The following is a 21,343-nucleotide window of genomic DNA, read 5'->3' as shown; positions in this document are numbered from 1 at the left end:
GCTGAGAGAATGTCTACGTGCACCAGGCTCAAAAGTTTATTGAACAAGAAATTTGAAGCACCCAGAGAACTGTGGGATGTCCATGATAGGATCCACTTGATGTGATTGCAGCTAGCTGTAGTGATTTGTAGAATGATTACAATATTAGAAGCTACAGCGGAGGTAGAAACCAACGTGTTTTGAAGACATGGAACAGTTCACTTTGAATACAGAGCTGTGTGGCATGCAGTGTCATGGCTGTTTGGAAGCAGAATTTGAGAACTCCCGGATATCACTTGCAAACTTCCTTCACACCCCTTTCTTTTAACTTTTCTTGAGTAGGTATATTCATGTCATTTGAGAGGCATTAAAATCTTAATGATCCTGTCAGTTTATTTTTGCTTTTATTTTTCTCAAGTTTTTGCAATGTTTTTGTCTTGGTACTTTTTCTTAATTCTTAGAGAAGTTTTGCTGGATAATCTCAATTGCACTAATTTATATGACTTCCAGTTTCCCATCAGCAAGATCTTGGACAGTTGCACCATCATTAAACTAAGGACGCATGCTGTGTGTATAAATGGACTGATTTCAGTCTCTGTTGTCCAAGGGTTTTGTAATGGTTACTGAATGTTATCTATTCAGGTATAGAGAGGTTTAATAATGCAGTGGATGCCTGTACCACTGTGTGATTGCTCTGTTATTTCATTCAAAACTGAATGTCAGCTGCGTAAACAAAAAAATACTCATTGTTAAAATTGAGTGCGTGCTCTCATGTTTTGTTTTCAGGATGCGTGCACAGATGCATTTAGGGTTCACTGTTGCAAAACATCTCCTGTGAAATGAGCTTTCCCTCTTAATAAGAGCACAAATACTGAGCTTTTCCTAAAGCTAATCTCATCATGCTAGAATAGACGTGTCAGAAAGGGAAAAAACAATGCATCTGAATAGACTGGAAGATACTTGGGCAAATACTCTTTAAAATAAAAGATCTAGATTTAATGCTTTTACAGTCTTTAGTGCTTGAAAGTTAGTTTACATGATTGAGATCCTGTGAAAAGAAAACATTAAGTATTTATTTCTCTCATTTTCCTTGCAGGTACTAAATGAAGCAGTGGGTGCACTGATGTATCACACTATCACTTTAACACGAGAAGACCTGGAGAAATTTAAAGCACTTCGAATAATTGTCCGAATCGGCAGTGGTTTTGATAATATTGACATCAAATCTGCTGGTGATTTAGGTATGACTATTAAAGGCTTTGTTTTACATCACATACTTGTCTTAGAAACTTGATAGCATCTGAGTCTTTGCATTAGTGTTTCCTCTACAATTTATACTAACGTATATAGTATATATAGTATGTAAGCTGTATAATTTTCTCATCAGTGTTTAAAAATCATTATACAGATATTACCATTAGTTAATTAAGTGATAATATTAATGGCTTTGTGGCAGGATGATAGTCTGCCTGTTCAAGATTAATACAAGAAGTATGGCCATAATTTTTCCTCTCTTCTTTTTTACTTCAGTTGTGTATTTTAACTACTGTCTTCTGTAATCCAATCACAAAATATAATTCCATCAGCATGGAAAACTGCTGCTGTTTGAATAAAAAATGAGATCGTTATCAACTGTCTGGAACTTATTTATGATGCATGAGATTTAGTGCTAAAGCACTCCGTAATATAGATTTTTATAGAGGAATCAGCTGTTGCTGCTTCAGAATAAATTTAGGTACTGCAACTGTGAAGACTGTGCTTAGTACTTCACTGTAAAAAAGCAATAGTCTGATTTGTCCTTCGCTTCCTTTAGGATAACCCTATTATCTGTAATCTACGGGTAAAACTATAACTGGAAATGAATGTCTGTGTATTCTTTGTTTTGCTAAGTAGATTGAAAATATGAAATAACATAGAATGGTTTGCATTTGAAGGCACCTTAAAGCCCACCCTGTCCCAACTGCCTGCCATGGGCTGGGTGCCCTCCACCAGCTCAGGGTGCCCAGGGCTCTTCCAACCTGGTATCGGGCACTTCCAGGGATGGGGCACCCACAGCTGTCTGGACAGCAGTGCCAGGGCCTTGTTTCTTCCTTACATCTAATCAAACATGTTTAAATAATAAAGTTTCCCATTATGCTCTGGAAAGATCTCAGAATTGCTTACTTCCATACGATAGTGCTTAGTCTTAGTAATAGCCCCACTGTTGTAGTGAGGAGCTGTAATATGGGTCTGTTTATCAGTAAATGAAAGTAAAATAATCATTTGTTTCTAATGGCTGTGTAGGTTGCACAGCAGGTTAAGAACTTTTTGTGAGTTTCTCTAACGAGCAGATCAGGCATCTAAGGCTGTGTTCCTACTTATTCTTAGTGGTGCCAAAGTTGGGTGCATAAGCTGAGCCCTAGAAATCAGACATGCACATAGAGATTGCCCTGGGGTAAAATTCTGGATTCAAAGCCCAAGTTTGGGTCTGGATCAAAGGTCTCAGACCTGTCTTGAGTCTGATTTGTGTGGAGAATCCCTGATGAGTGGACTATGTGCTGATTTGTGGGCAGGTCTTTGCTGGATGGTGAGCAAAGCTTGTAATTTAAATGCATTCGCATCTCTCTTCAAGCCACAGTATAGCAGACTTGGGGAATTCTCATTCATATGAAATGTTAATAATTCAGTTCTTAGGCTGTGATTAGACTGAGTTATGCAGTTAAGATCCATCTCATTTGTGCATTCCAGTATTTACAAAATACAGTTGTTGTTTGTTTCTAATGCCAGTAAATGCTGGAAGCTTGCAATGTGAAATCTCTCCTAGTAACTAGGGCAAAATGAGTGGAGTTGGTATCTAACTCACTGCTCCTGGGAGAAATCTCTTTTCATTTGTTGAATATGCATCTATATGCATCTCAAGGAAGTAACATGAGAGTTATTGGTCTTTGTAAAAGGCTTTTATTCAGTCTTGAAGTACAGTACAGAGTTGGACTCTAAGGTCAGACATTTCTCCTGAAATTTGATTGCAACTTTTGGAGTAATTTTCAGGGAGCACACTGGTGAGATTGTTACCAGCTTTTCCCTCTCAGTGTTGTTTTCATGTTATCACTTCTTGAAATGCATGCAAACAGATGTTCTTTGGATGATGTCTTTTTGATCTGGTCTGTTTTTCTCCAGATTGTTAGTTGTTGACTAGAAAATATGTGCAAGTTGTAAATGTAACTACATGCAAGTGAAATGTGAATCAAGGGTAACACCTGTTGTCTACTGAGTTTTTCAGTCTTAAACTAAACCATGTAGTTATTGAAAGCAAAGCAGTAGGGAAAAGGACATAGAAGGAGTAGATAAGAGAAGAGTGCATTATCTTTTCTGATGTGCAGTATCTCTTTTCTTCAGAGCATTTATTTACCCCTCTATCTGTATGGTTTACCATTGCCTTTTTAAAACCAGTTGTTTTTAAAGAAAGGGGAAATGGGGGGAAAAAAAGAGTTCTTGCTATGTAGGAATTATCATACTCTTCCCTAAGGAAACTTACTAGGGAGGAAAGTGTAAGGCAAGCTTAATTTCTTACATTTCTTCCCACGTGTGCAATATAACTTAAGTCATTTTAAGGCATTTTCTTTTATTATTGATGCCAGCCATTAGGAGACATGCTTGTTAAATTCATTTTGCCATCTAAAGCCTGTATTTTTTGGTCCATGAAAGACCTTTTTGTAAACAAATGCAGCTGTTTAATATGATGCACTTAAAGGGGTTTTATATTTTAATCTTCCACTTTTTCCCTCATTCATGCTCTTTCTTTCATTTTTAAAATATGATGAGTTTCATATTGCCATTGATGTTAGCAGGATGCCAGCATTAATAGTGATGCTGTTTTAAGTCCATAGAGCAGTGACTCAGCACACACTACAGCAGAGGAAAGAAAAATAGTTCTGAGCTTACGTTGGCCGTAGAAAGTACTGGGCAGTAGAATGAAGGCATTTGAATGGAAAACATAGATAAACATGCAAGCTTATATATAAGGTATAAGCTTATTTTTTGTCGGATTATTGTCTTATTGAAGAGAACACTGGATTTTCTTTCTTGCTTCACAGGATATACTGGTATTAGCTGAAGACTCATTGAATATTTATTTATGTAAAACCCAAACAACTTGACAGGGAAAACAGTATTAAGGTTATTTTTATTAGTATACAAACCACTTTTTTCTCCACCATGAAATTATACTGTATACTGGTTTTGGTCTCTGTCAGCAGAATGAAGAGAGGAGCATTAGTGGGAGCTGATGATTAGAGAATGAACATGCAGTGAATAGAAAGAATGAAAACAGGTCAAAAACACTGTGAACTTTTTCAAGTAAACATTTTGCTTCACTGCTGTACATTCAGTACTGGCTGGTAAAAGCTAATTAAAGGAACAATTATTTTTTTTTTTAAAGTAAAATTGGAATATCTTGAGTCAGTTCTCCTTCCACAGCAGTCTGTGGAAATCTGTAGTAGTCTTTCAGCTTCTTGATGTTACAGCTTTTTTAGCTATTAATTTTAAAACGCATTTTCCTAATAGCTGAAGTTTCGTGTTACCTTTACATTCAATGCAAGATCAGATTTTGTATTTCAATATTGAAAATTAAATTAGTTTTCTTTTAATATGATGGACCAAGAAAGGACAGGGATTCTGTGTGTAGCAACTCTCCCAACTCCTATGCAGTGTGAAGCAGATTGTTCCTCCCTGTGTTACTACAACCTATGTATGTCTTAGAAATAGTACTTCTCTCATCAAAGTTTATAAGAGTGGCTTTCGTTATAAATTTTTTTTTTGTTTGTAACATAGACAGCTTTTGGGGGTATCTGCTCAGTAATAGCAAGTTAACTCACACAACGAAGTGCAAACAGTGATCTTTAACCTCACTGACTTTATGGTGAGAGAAAAGCATGTATTTCTTCCTGCTATTCGAAGCACGGAGCCCACTGTGCACATAAAACACTTCCTAACATACTGATTTGGTTACTAAGCTACCTGACATCTATATACTTTTGTGGGTTTGGTTGTCCATTTGCTGTTTGCCTTAATGTGGAGAAACAGTAAATAGTAAAAGAAAAAAATCAGAAAAGGAAGTTTGCTCGTATGTGGTATTAGTGCAAAATAGTAACTGAAATAGCTGTAAATGTAAACATCATACTCAGGGATTGCTGTTAAACAGGAAGAAAGAAATGTTTGGCAACCTGTTACGCTTTCCACCCGTTCTTTGCAGGGATTGCAGTGTGTAATGTGCCAGCTGCCTCTGTAGAAGAAACAGCGGATTCTACCATGTGCCACATTCTGAACTTGTACAGACGAACCACCTGGCTTCACCAGGCTTTGCGGGAAGGCACGAGAGTACAAAGTGTCGAACAGATTCGGGAAGTGGCTTCTGGAGCTGCCAGGATCAGAGGGGAGACCTTGGGCATTATTGGATTAGGTACGTTTGGTGGAGATGTAGTTTAATACTCCTTTTCTTCCAAAGGAATCAAATTTTCCTTTCCAAAGGTTTGAGCTATAGGGACAGAGTACTTCACTCTTTCTCGTGCCAAGATTCTGTAAAACACCACTTCATTCCTGGTGTTTATATATCTCAGATATTTTCCCTATAAACATCACTGTTTCGCTCAGACTAGTTTTGCAGTTGATATTCTCTGAGTTGAATTTCTGTACATCTTTCTGCTATTGTAATGCCCATTGCCAGGCACATTGGTTTCAAGGGGAAGAGGCATCATTGTTTCCCTTTTCCAGGATGAGGATTCTGCTACTTGTACTCAATATCATGTGTATTTGTTGTGCACTGTCACATCTAGGTCTGTTTGTGCTTTTCTCTGTTTTTTGTATTTAATATGTCTGAGAGGTCTTTGCTGCAGTAACAAGCTGCAGTGCAGTTACTTCTTGCATTTGGTCAGGCTATGTCTGAATTTGTATTTCAGCTCAAATGAGAAGAAAAAATATATGCAAGAAAGTTTTAAATGTTTCCAGACATAATAAAATCACCTAGTTAGATTTAGGGATATTCAGAGAGGTATTTCAGCATCTAACAGATGGACAAGCTTGCTTGAGATGAATTAATTACTGTCTGTTATAGAAACAGAAATGTTGGTTTCTATATAAAAATTACTGAGTTTCATACCTGTCTTATCAAAAATCTCTCAGACTGAATGTAATTGCTATTGCATTCATCCACAGGAATTAATGATAGGATTTTGACAACAGGACATTATATTTAAATGCCTGTTCCAGTTATACATTGCTGTGAAATATCACAGGCCATGAACTCTTTCTGGAATTTGGAAGTAACTTGGTGTTATGTAGTATTCATTCGAATGAGTATGCAAGGCAGTAGATGCATCTTAATAGTTAAAGAACTTCCTTTAGAATACAACCTTTAAGATGTTGCTCATGGAGTTTCTTTCTCATATCTGTATCCATGTGTTAATGCTCCTCATTTAAACACGATTGTTGTACTCATGGTCGCAGCACCTATACAGAAGTAGCAGACAAATCACTTGTAGTGTTTTAAAAAAGGAACTGCACATTGCATTTTTGAAACTTAATTCTTCGCTTACATTCTATGTGCTTATTTGCTGGAGACATCTGTCCTGCTGGCATTGTGTCTATTGTATTGCACTGTAATTCCAGGCTGAGATAAGCAAAAAGTCTTGATGTATTAGTGACAATGAATTTTCATTGTGCTGTTTTTGTTGCAAATGACTTGAAAGAGCAGAGAGACAACTGGGTAATCAGATTGCCAGTATCTGTGTAATGCTACATGAAGTACTGGGATTTGTTTGTGGTGGTGATTGTTTGTTTTAAATAAGCCTTTTGTGTGTGTGGTATACTAAAAGGCTGGTAACATCTGATTGTAAAGGTGCACATCTGTTACAGTTATTAACCAGTAGTTTTCTGTAGCCTTTAATTGTTTCTATTTCTTTTCCCACAACAGAATATTCACGGTTTCAAGGAAAATGCTTTGTAGTTAGATTCAAATACGCCCATGTTGGTTTAGTGCATGTAAGTAAAGAAGCACAGCATTGTGATTCTGGCCTGTTCAAATAAACTCTTAAGTAGCTGTGTACTTATGAGGAATAAGAATGCACAGTCTTAAAAGATGTGGGAATAAAGGTAGACTAGATTTAGTATTTGTGCACTTCAGATACCTACCATTCCAGATATCTGTCCCTAGTTTTAACCTAAAATGTGCATTTGTAACCATGTACAACAGACTGTACCCTTAAGATGTGTTTTTCTTCTAGTGGCCTCTTCCCACATCTGTAGTGTTGCTTCAGTTTATTTACCTGTTAGGATGTCTCCACATCAGAAGTGCTGTCAGGCTAACAGGGTGAAGTGAGTGTAGCACCTACAAAGCTGTTCTCCTGTTACTAAGTCCTGCTTCTTTCCTCTGGAGCTGTGTAGTGTTACTGTTTTTGTGATTGTTAACATGTTTCTGGGATCGTCTCTTATATCATCCCTTATAACCATCCCTTCGGGCTGTGTTTCTGTTCTCGTCTTAGGCTTGTACTATCTTCAGCAGTGGGTTGGTTAAATTACATCAATTTATGCTGCAGCAACAAAGTCCAGTTTGTCACATCTGTTACTGGGCTTTTTCTTTTGTGCTAAAAAGAAGTACTCGAGGTGTGATGTAGCACTGGTGAGGCGGCACCTCGAGTCCTGTGTTCAGTTTTGGGCCCCCTCACTGCAAGAAAGATATTGAGGCCCTGGAATGTGTTCAGAGGAGGGCAACAAAGCTGGTGAGGGGTCTGGAACTCAGGCCATATGAGGAGAGGCTGAAGGAGCTGGGAATGTTCAGCCTGGAGAAGAGGAGGCTCAGGGGAGACCTCATTGCTCTCTATAACTTCCTGAAGGGAGGTTGTGGTGAGCTGGGGGTCGGCCTCTTCTCTCGTCTCATTAGTCATAGGACCAGAGGGAATGGTTTCAAGCTACGGCAGGGGAGATTCAGGCTGGACATCAGGAAGTATTACTTTTCAGAAAGGGTGGTCAGGCACTGGAATGGACTGCCCAGGGAGGTGGTGGAATCACTGACCCTGGGAGTGTTCAAGGAAAGACTGGATGTTGTGTTGAGGGACATGGTTTAGTGGGAGTTATTGGGAATAAGTGAACGGTTGGACTGGATGAGCTTTTAGGTCTTTTCCAACCTTGGTGATTCTATGATTCTATGATTCTAAGAAACATTTTAGTTCTTGCCTGTCTCTCTGCTAGAGAATGACTATGTCATTCATCCAGAGAGCCAGCTACTCACTTCCTTATCCACTAGCCCAGCCAAGTTTCATGACTCACTTGTCTTTTTCCCTCACCCACTCTCTTTTTCTTTGCCTCCTCTCATGCATATTCCTGCTTTGACACTTTGTCTATCCTGCATAATCCTATTTCTTGGTGCTCCTCCTTTAAAGTTTTTACCCCATCTCTCATCCTTTGCTTGTACTGAAGATAAGCAAAGGCTCAATAGCGTTAATGCCTTCTTCATGTGTTTGATGGGTACCATCCATCATTGTTTCCCTGTCTGGTCAGTCTCTGAGTTCCTTAGGCAGAGCTTGTGTTTCTTTCTGTCTTTTTGAAGTGCACAATTCTGTGTACCTTTCATAAATAATAATGTCACATCATTAGGCAGCTGTCTTTGGCACTTTTAGTCTTTATTACTACCCAGTGTCCCATATTTCAATTGATGCGTCACCAGATTTACAAGCTTGGATAGTAAGTCCAGTGCAGGAAGTAAAAAAAAAACCACACAAAAAAAGCACACAAAAAAAACCAAAACACCAGAGCATTTTTGCCTTTTATCGAGGCAGTTTCTTTTTTTGTTTGTTTGTTTGTTTTGAAAGAGTATTTGTGAGCAGCAGCATGTAAGTAGTTGGATGAGTAGGTAACTGGAGCTGGTTCTGCTGTAATGATAATTTTGCAGCAAGAGAAGGCTGTGAAATCTCACTCCCTTTCCCTTCCTTTCCAGTTGCAGTTGCTGGTGACTAATAGCTAACGCATTTCCTCACTCAGGAAAGGTGAAATTCCTCCAGATGCATTTGTCAGTGCTTCGTAATCCATGTCATCACTCAGTTTGTCTTTCCTTGTCTGCTCTGTTCTCCCACTGGTGTCACAAGCCTGACCAGATGTTAGCCATGGCACTGCTCAGTGCGTCAGTCTGTGAGGTCTGAGAGCTGGCTGGTATTGCCACATGGGATGCGTTGCCCCCTTAGCAATCCTGCTAGGTCACCTGGTGTGCTCACCACTAAATAGAACAAAAAGGCCTGGTCCCAGAGGCAAGATGTGGATCAGAGTTCCAGGAGGGAATAGGAATTACCCACCTTCCTCATTATTACTGCAAAGTGATGCAAGCACTTCTTCTTTCCATGGAGGTCTACAAGCAGGTTGTCATGATTTCCATAATATGGAGGACACTGAAGCCAACTTTGTAACACCAGTGTAGGTGCACACTCACTGCCCAGGGGTTGGATGGGGGTCAGTGACAACTGCAGCTCTGAGATTGCTGTGCTCAAATCAGGTCACTGGCACAAAGAGACTCTGCAAACAGAGCAGCACTGCGGGGAAGGAAGGAGGTGTGTCCAGCAGGAGACCCGGCAGTTTTGGTGTGTCTGTGCACTGCTTGTAGTTGGGCTGAAATGATGCCTGGACTTTGCTAGAGCTTTATATAAATCTCTTAATTTCTAAAGTAGGCTCTTGTTGCTTTTTGATTTCTTGCAATGCAGTGCATTTTATGCATTCTTTCTGTATCACAGATCTGGAAGTTCATTTCATATTTTGAACATCAGAGTTTATAGCAGTTGTATTTGCTTTTAAGGTAGCATTTCCCTGATGGTGGGATGCTTTGGGCACTATTATGTTGTTCTGTATGTGCTGAAGAAGATTTTCAGCCACTCCTTAAGCCCAGGAATTACCCATTATTGCTGCAAAGAGATGCTAAGTACAAGCACTTCTTTTTTCCATGGAAGTCTACAGGTATTACAGTACAAGAGTTCCAGGAGAGGAGGAAAACTGTCAGATCTGTAATTGTCCGTAATTTTGAAAGGAGTTGGCAAATTACAAGCACCCACCTATGTATTTCTGTAAGGACTAGACTGAGTATGAATCCTCAGTTAAGGAGGAGTTCTGTCCCATTTAATAAAAACTGTAGTAAGACAGTGCTGGCCAGAAGTACACACGTGTGAATTCCAAATGTGCAGAAGGAAACTGCACGTCTCAGAAGGTTTGTTGTGTAGGGTGTGTTGTGGTGTGTTGGCCTGGCTGTGATGAATGGAAAGCACAGCTTTCAGAGGAGAAGCTGTAGTAAGAGATTCCTCTGCCATGAATCCCCTCGGGTATTTTGCTGCGAGGAGTGTAAAGAAGAGCAGATGACAGAGTGTCACATGTGGAGATGAATGGAGTTAAAGTGATACACTAACTTAAAAAAAAAAAAAAATGTTTACAGTTGTGTGACTGATTTCTTTATCTCTGAACGTGCCAAAATTTGAAAATAATAGTATGTGTGCTGAAAATGGTTTAATTCATATTTATAAGAAAAGGCTTGAAAGGCAAACAATTGCAACGTACACAAGTACTGAAATAAAAGATTGTGAGTATTTTAAGTTGGTGTCTCCAAAGAGAAGCTGACAGCCCCCATCAGACTGACAGGCTGCTTAATATTCTGAGCATATCTGGCACTAAGCACTGCAGAATAACTGTGCTGAGGTTAAATGATCAACACACAACCTCTCTTCCTGAGTTGTTTTAACTTTATTGAAAGAGAATCTGAAAAGCAGAGGGAAATCTCTTTGGGCATAATTGGAAAGATAAAGGATTTCCCTGTGCTAATTTGACTCTTCTTCTGAGTTTGCTCAGGTGTTACAAAAGAAAACTTGTAGACTTTGTTTTTAAATAAGACGTGAGTATTATGGTGTGTCTAGTGAGTGATACTCTTGCAATGTCTTTATCTAATGTTTGTATAAAATGATGTGAGTATCTAGTATGTATTCTTCTAACCAGAAAAGAGTTTTGGTTCTCATTCTGAAAAATCTTACTTGCTTGGTGTACTTTGCTCCTTTTCTCTGTGTTTCAGTGATGGTATTTCAAAGGAAAATGCACTCCTACTGAGGTATGCAGCATAGAGTCATGCCCAAAAAAGCAATTTCAAACACAGCTCTGAAATAGTATGACAATAAGGAAAGATAAACAGGGAAAAGTTAAGGATGGTGTAAATAGTGACTGGTACTGTGCTCATCATAACTAGGTGCTGTATAATGGAGTGCATTTACTTATGATTTAGGTAAATTGATTGAAAAATGGCAGGGTTTTTCCAGACATTTTAATGCTGAAAGGATGTTACTGAAAGTGAGAGAAAATGCTGGCATAGAAAGGAGATTCCATGCGCTGAGAATGGTTCAGCTTCAGATTAGACAAATTATCTTTCATTGCATCCATTTTTGAGGATTAATTTTGCAGCTTTTTATTAAAGGCAGCTGGTCCAACATGGGTAAGAGTAAGTGCTTGTCAGGCTGTGTTCACAAGCAGTGGTGTTTTACCACAAACAGGCCCAGCAGGCAAGCCCTTGTATGACAGATTATGGCAGATTACATGGCATTTTCTGTCACTCCATGTCTCTGTCTGCAAAAGGTGCAAACCTGCTTTCTTTCAAGCAAGGCTATGTGAAACAACCCAGACATGATGTTACTCATCTAAACGAGGATTGCAAGTGGGAGGGGTGACTCTTCCTTTTTATCCTCTTCCTCTTGCTGTACAAAACGATAGCATCTGATACGAGTGCTGGCAGTGGAATGGAGGAGGTTACCTTACGCCAGCAGCTTCACATCTGTTCTCATCACATTTGTCTTGTTGCAGGGCGTGTTGGGCAAGCAGTAGCACTACGTGCCAAAGCCTTTGGCTTCAGTGTGATTTTTTATGACCCATACCTCTCAGATGGCATGGAGCGTGCTCTGGGACTGCAGCGGGTGAGCACTTTGCAGGACCTGCTGTTCCACAGTGACTGTGTTACCCTGCACTGCAACTTGAATGAACACAATCATCATCTTATAAACGACTTCACCATAAAGCAGGTAATCATCTCTGTGAGTGTCCTCTGCACAGGGGCTGTTGACTTACTCTGTTGTATATCTGTGTTATATAAAGGTGCAGATTCTCGTTCGAAAGGAATTTTTCACTTTTGCTGCTTTGAAATGAAATAGGTTTATAACTAATAGGAAAGTAGCTGATGCCTTATGTATCATTGCTTTTCTTGTCAGTTTTCTTCAGTAACATTGCACTTGTGGAAATAATGTGCTCTTCTTCATGTTGCTCAGATCTGATTAAGTTGTGCTTACGCACTTTTTCTGTGTCTTCTGGTAGCTGCCTCCTGTACCTACTTGCAGGTAGCAGTTCTGCCTTTCCTTCTTGTCCCTCGGGTTCTGATCTTCAGCATCACCGAGGGATTGTGACTAAATGCCGCCCCCCAGTGCTCAGCACTGAGGCTTGCAGGGTGCTTCTCAGGTGAAACACGTTGCCAGCATTGCATTCTTTGGGAAAATCACGTTTGAATAAAAACGAACATCTCCCTGAAGTTTTAGATAATATGAAAATCACTTTGCAATCTAGGCGTGTAATAATTAATTCAGTAGTAAGCTTTTTTTTTAAACGTCTGGATTCTAACTCAAGCCTCAGTGTAGGTAACAGCAGGAAATAAAACACTGAGATTTGAGAATGTAGAAAGCATACAGGAAGACATTCTAACAATGTTGTAATTGATTCTATATACTTATGTTTATTATACATGCATATATCTACGTATTGGTTACAGTGACAGTAGCAGTCTTGCAGAAAAATTCCTGCTTGTTTTCTGAGAAATACTTTGTACCTGTTGCTCTTGAACTTCGGGCAAACCAAAACAATTACTCAACATGTTACACGCACATCTGATGATATAATGTACATCTTGGTTTGAGAGTTGTGAGATTTTTGCAGACCCAACCCAGTGTAAAACCCAGGATTGGGGTTTAAAACTTTAAAAATTAATGAATTTCAGATTGCTAAGAGAACTGAGCTCACCCTGTTCTGGCCATTCTCTTTTGTTCTGTGCGCAGACACAACATTTTTATGTGGATAGATGTCCAGACATCTGAACCCAAACGAAACCACATTGAGTTCACTGGGGCTATGTAGAGACTTAGCAGTGGTCACTCATACAGTGGCCTCTGAAGCTTTGACCATTCTAACAGTCTAGGAGATTTTAAGCAGAAGTGGATAAATGGGATGAGCTCTGGAGAGTGCCTTAATGAGAGAAGCAAATGAAAGAGTGAGTGATGCCATGTGGAATTAAATGCACGTAATAAAACCAGAACTGGAAAGGATATTGTGGGTACTTATCTTGATATCTTTATTTAGGAACAAAGTGAAAGCATTACAAGTGTTATAAGGCAATTTTTGCTTTGGGTAAAAATTTGGATGAGGTAGTCATTAACAGCTGATGTGAGTGTCACCCATATTTGAAAACTGGAAAACCTTAATATATCCAGTCATTACTTCAGTAGACCTCAGATCTTCTGAATTTCAAATGGCAAGAACAGAACAGCATTTTCAGTCTGCCAGTTGCTACAGTTGCCCTAAAAAATTTCTAGAGCCCATTGCATGCCTTTTTTTTTTTTTTTTGTCCAATATTGCACATTCATGTAATAACCAGTTTTTAAACAGTGTGGAGAATTATGGTGAATCTTCGTGAAGTCCCACCCTGAATCTTGTTTAGAATCTGAAATTACATAATCCTAAAATGTCTTTGAATATTTGGTGTCACTTCTCTTTCAGAGGCTTTTCCTTTTAATTGGTCAGCATTCTGCCTAGCCATCTCACTTGGCCTTCTAGTCCTAAATTAGCTCAGAGAAGTGTTTCATGCTTGTGTTTTTGGGCCCATGGTAATCTCTTAGGAGAAACTGAAGTCATCTTCAGTTGTAGAGGTGTGAGAAGGTGTTTCTGAAATTGTATGAATACACTTATAAAGCAGCTGTGCAGGTTTAATGTGGGTGAATACTAACAGCTGTCAGCAGTTCTTGCTGTGGCTCTCTTTCAAGCTTCCACCCATTGCATGGGGTCATCTCCAGCTGCATCCACCCGTGTGGTTTATCATGAGTCGCAGAACTGTTCTCCATTGGAATGCATTTATGTGTCCATGTTCTGTTTGATTGGGGCTTGTCTTAGTGCTAGCTTGAAAGTTCTGCAAATAATCCTGAAGGTAAAAGAAATAAGGAAGTTTATTATGGACAGATAGAAGATTTTGGTAAGGTTTGCTGAAAGTTTTCAAGATACATCCTTGGAAGAAAAATGCACTAGGCTGTACTTAAACATCAAGTTGTCTCTTACATTTGCAAGAATGCAGAAATAGGAAGTCTAAAGGCCCTCGTAAGCCCATATGACATGGTTGTGATTGCTGCTTGGGTGAGCCCTGCTGTTTAATTTGCTTCTATTGCATAGTGGAGATGCAGCAAATGAAAGTATCCCTTAGTTCCACAGTAAATGGACTTCAGTTTTGCTATATGGTCCAATAAATGTAAGCCCTTCAAATGGCCTGAGGCAGGAACAATTCAAGCTAGTGAGTTGGCCAGAAAAATGTTTTCTTTCTTACTGCTTTACTGCAAGCATGTACATGTAAATTGTTGAATATATCCAGTGTTCTCTTGTAAAACAAACAAAAAAACCAACATAATAATAGTAATTATTGTTGTAGCTGACTTTCATCCAAACCTCCTTGTTGTTTGTGCATTTGGTGCTTTGAATCACTTTCGAGGATGGATCCATTTATGTAAGCATTAGTTTGTTGTGTAGGCTTCAAGTAGGTGATGTGGTGTCAAAATGTTGGGTTTTTCTTCTTATGGGGAGAGATGGAGCCAGTTCAAAATGGGTTTTTTATCACTGATCTTCACCATGGTTCCTGCTCTTCACATGTTTCATGCTTTGAAACGCTTCTGAGATCAGAAGCTGTGTTGGAGATGACTGATAAAAGATGAAGTATTAGGGTGGCTGAAAGCAGGATGTAAGTTTTTTTCTTTTCTGTACCATCTCTCTTATTTAAACTTCCACTTTGTTTTCATGTTGTGGATACTGTGGTGTAAACACTTGTAGTTCTCCCCCCATAGTGTCATCTGCAATGCTAATCTGCACAATGCACAGCACAGCTTCTCTCCTAAGCACGCAGCATTCTCAACCAAATTCATTTTCATGCCTTTTAATTGAATAGTATAAGAATTCTTTAGACTTTGTTTGAAAAAACGAGGAGGAGAAAGCTGAAGTAACAACAATAAATAAAACATAGGTCTACTGTGTTTTGGCAACTAAAGGGAAATGTGTTTGAAAATCCAAAAGCATTGATTTCTTTTCTGAAAAATTCATGCAGGCTTTTATTTGTGTGAAAGTTTAAAACCACAAAATATGAATTTGTTTAAGAATGTTCTGTAGTTTCTGTCTCATGCAATTTCACAGTGAAATAAAAAGGCATAAAATGATCTGTCAGTTTCATATGCACAGTTATATCTTTTGATCATGTTACTGCACAATATGTGAAACAACGCTTCTGTGAAAAGACACTACTTAAAAGAAACAAGATTATTAAATGCTGTGAAATAGCATTTTATGTTAGAAGCATCACATTTTGTGGTACTTTCCAGTGGAAAGGGAAGACAAATGTTACAGGTTAAATCAGCTGAATAGCCTTTGTTGTAATGGATGCTTCTTTTGAGTAAAAAATAATGCCACAACGATTTTATTTCATTTATTTTTATTTCATCATTCTTGTTTTTAACTTTCCCTAGATGAGACAAGGGGCTTTCCTGGTCAACACAGCTCGAGGTGGGTTAGTAGACGAAAAAGCACTTGCACAGGCCCTGAAGGAAGGAAGGATACGAGGGGCAGCCTTAGATGTACATGAGTCAGAACCATTCAGGTGCTTTTCCTTTTCTTTTCTTTTTATTTTGTTCACTTTCTTATTTTTAAGTCGTAGTGCATGATACAATCAACAGCAATAAGTAAATGAGTTTTCCCTTCATTTGGTAGCTAAATACTCCTTAGTAAAGCAACATGAATCTGTGCAGCACTGGACTAATGCAAAAGTAGATGGAGCTTGTGTATATGGTCGGAAGCGGGGGAAAAAAATGTCATCCAAGACTTTAATGCCTTTAGAAGAAGGAATTAAAAATCTAATGTGTTTATTCAGTACAAATGTCAGACTAGACTGAAGTTCTAGTGCTGGGCATGGCTTTGTGTCATGGCTTTGAGAGGAGTTTTCCTTCGTCACTGACTAAAAGCTGGAGGCAACTGACGTGGTCTGAACAAGCTTTCAGAAGGCAAAGGATTGAGCTTTGGTGTGAGAAACAACTGCTTTGACACTGCTCTGGTAGAAAATTCAGACTTTCTGTCCAGATTCCCTCACAAGAAAGCCACAAACATGCCAGGTCACAAAAAATGAAAGATAAGGAAACTGCCTAAAGTTCAGATTTGAATTTCTTTTACCATTTCTCTTCAGCAGGAGAGAAGTAACTCTACTGCCATGAGCAGAGCTCTAGCATTAGCCTTACTTTTCTGAATGCCAGCGAGCATCTCCAGTGGTTTATGCCAAGATGTGCCACTCCCCAAGGTGGCATTGGTGTTGTGGTACCAGCACTGCTAATGAGAAACAAGCCCTATTGTCCTGGAGTCTTGAGCCTGACTTCTGAATTATGAGAAGGCTGCAGTACCTTAGTGCTTGCATGTGACGAGCCTTTTCCACTTGCTCAGTCTGGGCAGGGAGAAATGTTAATTTTAACAGGAACCGTCCACATAGGTTTTTGAACAGGAACAGATTCAGGACTTGAGGGCAGGTTGTGAAGAATGGAGAGAGGACAGTCTCTGTTGTATCAGTTTGCAGGAGATAACAGAAGTTTTAAAAATAGAGTGTTGGGGTCCTTAGAGGTAGAATTTTAGTATCTACTGAGACACAGTGTGATATCACAAATACTTTTATTTATACCCTGCATTCATTTACTTCTAAATGTAGACATTACAATGCAGTAGTGCTGTGCAAAGCTAGAATCTAAACAGCTCAAGGGACTTCCAGCTGTATATATTCTTCCCAATTCAGATCTCAGATCTGCACAGGCAGACCTTTGCACCTATAGGAAGCCCCATTTACTGCATGGAGATGCCATCTGCAGAGATTCAGTTGCAGGATTACAGCCACAATTTCCTTTGGCTTCAGTGCTTCATGTCTATCTGATCGCAGCGTGCAACCTTTATTTGAGAGCTTTGCCAGATATTCTGATGTTTATTAAACTGCTGATGAAATCTATAATTTTATGAATTATTACCAACTCTGAAAGCACACTTTTGTCTTAAAATATGAGCTCTACCAGTGTTGCACTTGACTGAGGATTATTAAAACTGAAAATAGGTAGGAGGAGCAAGCTCCCACTGTTTTCAGTTTTCTTACTCTGTATTTCTGAAAGCACATTATATAGATTCATTGCTTTCCCTGAAAATCGATCCGTCAAGTAAATTTCCTTCTTTCTGTGTAGAATTTATGCAAAACATGAAAGAAGAAGTAGTTTAAAATAATAGAAAAAGTGAATTAGTTATCAAAAAGCTGGGGATGCTGATTGACAAGCCTGTGTCAATAATCAATTTGCAAATAACAGTTATTTTTTTAATGACTAAGTGCCAGACAGTGATTCTTGAGAGAGAAAGCTTTGTTAGCTAATGTAATAAAACTGTGATGGATGGACAGAGTGGCATCCTGAATTAATCTGGGTCTTGCTTAATGCATCTCTGCATGAATACTGGAACGACAGTGGCTGTAGTTAACAATAAGTGCATTGAACGGAAGCTAATGTTGCTACTAGTGCTACTTTACTTAAGTTGTACTCTTTGAGTCTATGAGACGTTTTATGTAGTGATGGAGTTAAAAACAAACCAACAAGGAATATAAAAGCAATTATTTTCTATTGTAGAATTTAGTAGAATGTATATACAAATCCCTCTGGATTTCCCTATTCCCCCACCCCCAATTTGTTTTGTCATTTGATCTTGTTTTAAATCTTCATTTAGCTTTAGTCAGGGCCCCTTGAAGGATGCACCAAACCTGATCTGTACCCCACATGCAGCCTGGTATAGTGAACAAGCCTCAATTGAGATGCGGGAGGAAGCAGCGCGAGAGATCCGAAGGGCGATCACAGGTATTAACTCACCTTGTCATGTCCTTTACTGTGTATTTCTTTTTAATGGTCCTGAAGGATGCTGGAAAGAACCAAACTTATTCTTTGCTTACTGCTTCTAATGTTTGGAACATAGAAACCAGTAAATACCAACTAAGTGTTCTCAGCATGAGCAGATTGTGTTGGATCATAATTACAATTACAAAGAGAAGGCAGGAAGTGAAAATGTAGTTTTTCATCTCTGTTGCTTGTAAGTACTAGCCACGTGATGGATTTGACTGCAAATCGTCCAGATATTGCTGATATTGTATATTATAGCATCTTTTGAGTTGGAAGGGACCCTTAAAGGCCATCTGTCCAACTCCCCTGCAATGAACAGGAACACCTACAGCTCCATCAGGTGCTCAGAGCCCTGTCCAGCCTGATCTTGAATGCCTCCAAGGATGGGGCTTCTACAACGTCTGTGGGCAACCTGGGCCAGTGCCTCATCACTTTTATTGTAAAAAACTTCTTTATGTCCAATCTAATAATCTCCCCTCTTCTGGTTTGAAACCATTTTCCCTTGTCACAACAAATCCTGCAAGAGAAGCCATCCCTTCCTTCTTACAGCCTTACTTTAGATACTGCAAGTCTACTGTCATGTCTTCCTTACCTTCTCTTCTCCAGGCTGAAAAGCCTCTGCTCTCTCAGCCTGTGGTCTATCTGTGGATTTTGTTAGATGTCCCCAAAAATTTCCTTGATTCATTTTTCTTTGTATTTTTGTATTTGTAAATTTGTCTTAGCCTGGAATTTCAGTGTCTTTAAGCTGTAATACTTGGAGATAAAGCATGTAGAGTTTCATGCTGTTCCAAGCCATGCTTGTATTACAACTCATGTAAAAACAAAGCTTTCAGTATGTGTTAGTTGGTACTCCTTTTTAGATGTTTCTCTTTTTAAAGCATTCCACAGGAAGTCTGTCGTTTTTAAGGGCAAGGTCTCTTTGTTGAATAACTACCATGTAATTGTAAACTATTCACATTAAAAAAAAAAAATAGCAGTGCATATTCAGGACATAACTAATAAATAAAATGAGAAGAGTAAGCCATTTGGCTTTAGTTTGAATCCCTTGTAGCCTGAAATAAAAGGAAGGTTTTTCATGCTGGAAAATGATTCATTAAGCACTAATGTTCTCTCTTTAGTAGGACTTTGCTGTTTTCCCCTTGGCAATATAGGCTGAATGCTCTACAGACATGAAGGGCTGTCTGTGTCACCTTGAGAGTGGTTCATTGGCAACGCATTTCTCTGCTGTACAAAGAAGCGCTGGCAGTAGCCTGTCCTGTATCTTGTGCTTAGGGAGGATAGATGACTCAGTTTCATTGATATTCGGTGTAGGAAGGATTCTCTGGATGGTGATTAAAGGCACCTCTGAAACTCCTGACCCAAATCGCCCTGTACAGGCCTGTTTCTCTCTGAGAGGTAACCTAAAGAATCTGATCATCCCTTTGCTGGAATTAGTCTTTGTGCTTATAGTCCCGAAGGACTCAAATATTGCATTCATCAGGTTGTCGTATATCTGTTAGATACTTCCAAACAGCTTTGGGGAAAATTGCACAAACCAGCATACCATACCTGCTAGGGGAATGATCGATGTGTAAATAAATGTTAATGGACTAAGATACGAAAACTGAGCAGAAGTCAGCTACACAAAGATAGTTCTGTGTTACACATTGTGCAATAACCCAGCTATATGTGCCTCAGAAGGCAGGCCTGTGTTTTATTAAAGGGTGTGATTGTGCTATCAGTGATCTAAATCATTGATTTACAGTGAAGCTGTCATCACTTCGGTGTTTGAACATGGTTGGGTACTAAAATCAAACAGAGGCCAATGTTAGGCAGGTGAGAAAGACAATGAATTGCAGAGAAACAAATATAGGAAAAGTACAGGAAGTGTAGGATAAAGCTGAATATGTGAATGACATGGGGGAATACAATGGGGAAAGGGTGTCAAGGGAGAAGCTGTTTGGAAAATGCAGTAAATGATTGCACACGTCATCTACCATCTGAAGATAAATGATAAATAAAAACCCATAACAGAGCACGTACCTTGTCTTACACTGAACTAAGACTGACTTTATTCAGATTTTAGCTCATTGGGAAGTGTACATCTTGGGGATTATGGATTTATTGAGACTTTGTGTATAAGAGACTGTTAAAGAAAAACAGATAAAAAAATTATGCAGTGCTTTCGTAATTAAGTCCCCACCCAAAAAAAGAGGAACAGCAAAGATCAAAAATGGAGCTCATAGTGTGATTTTATGTATTTTATATACACAAAACTTTATGGCTCTGTTTTTAACATAGGTAAATTTTTAAATTACAAAAATATATTTTTAAATTTGCTTCTCTTCCCTTACTTCATCCTAGGTCGTATTCCAGACAGTCTGAAAAACTGTGTTAACAAAGATCATTTGACTGCAGCTACACATTGGGCCAGCATGGATCCCGGAGTTGTTCATCCAGAGCTTAATGGTGCTGCATACAGGTAAGTGTGCTGCAGGCATAAAAGAAATACTTGCTTAATGAAGAGGTAGAAAGAAGGGACCTTCCTATTAATAAATGAAGTGTTTCTGAATTAGGCTTCAGCTATGTCGTTTTCGTAGTTGTTGCATTCGGGAGAATGATAGTGTTTTGCTAGCTGCTAAAATCAGACATGCAGTGCTTAGGTATGTTTCCCTTTCTTATCTTTCTCTTATGTGTGCGTAGTTAATAATATCTGAACAATACACAAGCTTTTGTATGTTCCACAGAAACAGTTTTGGTCATCTCTAATGAGGTCAGTGGAAGTTGGTGTTCATTTGCTAAGGGTGATGCAGCAGTTTGTTACAGAAAGATTTTGGATAATAAAGTATTGTTATGTGCTCGAGACACAAGAGCATAAATAATTCAATAATAAGTACAGTGGAATAGCCTGCAGTGTTTATGAAAACATGCTTAAAGCAGTGTTTTGTAAATTTTGTGATTTTTTTTATTAAGATATTCCTTACAGACATTTGGGAGATTCGATCAGTGCAATCTCAATCAACTCTGAAAAGCAGTTTTTAATAATAAATAGAAGGGCCATTTTTTTTAACATTGAGTATTCCTCAGTTACTTTGGTTGCTTGATGGTCTTTCTCTGTCCCTTTACCCCTAGCAGCTGACCCAGCAGCAGATTTTGTC

General features: G+C 38.9%; 1 protein-coding gene across 7 annotated transcripts in view; it reads left to right on the top strand.

Moving 5' to 3' along the window:
- Nucleotides 1-21,343, top strand: part of CTBP1 (C-terminal binding protein 1) — a 221,240-nt gene that overhangs the window by 194,926 nt on the left and 4,971 nt on the right. For 6 of the 7 annotated variants that reach the window (XM_052681396.1, XM_052681397.1, XM_052681395.1 and 3 more), the window contains 6 exons: nt 1,076-1,220; nt 5,210-5,416; nt 11,824-12,038; nt 15,774-15,904; nt 18,040-18,167; nt 20,550-20,667. In XM_052681396.1, the coding sequence (XP_052537356.1) occupies nt 1,076-1,220; nt 5,210-5,416; nt 11,824-12,038; nt 15,774-15,904; nt 18,040-18,167; nt 20,550-20,667 (944 nt within the window). The remainder of the gene's footprint in view (nt 1-1,075; nt 1,221-5,209; nt 5,417-11,823; nt 12,039-15,773; nt 15,905-18,039; nt 18,168-20,549; nt 20,668-21,343) is intronic. The other variant, XM_052681398.1, reaches the window with a different exon arrangement.

The sequence above is a fragment of the Tympanuchus pallidicinctus genome, unplaced genomic scaffold (genome assembly GCF_026119805.1).
Source record: "Tympanuchus pallidicinctus isolate F22 unplaced genomic scaffold, pur_lepc_1.0 scaffold2, whole genome shotgun sequence".
In the NCBI taxonomy this organism is placed as follows: domain Eukaryota; kingdom Metazoa; phylum Chordata; class Aves; order Galliformes; family Phasianidae; genus Tympanuchus; species Tympanuchus pallidicinctus.
Note: the sequence above shows the minus strand (reverse complement) of the source record. Positions and strands in the feature narration are given on the sequence as shown.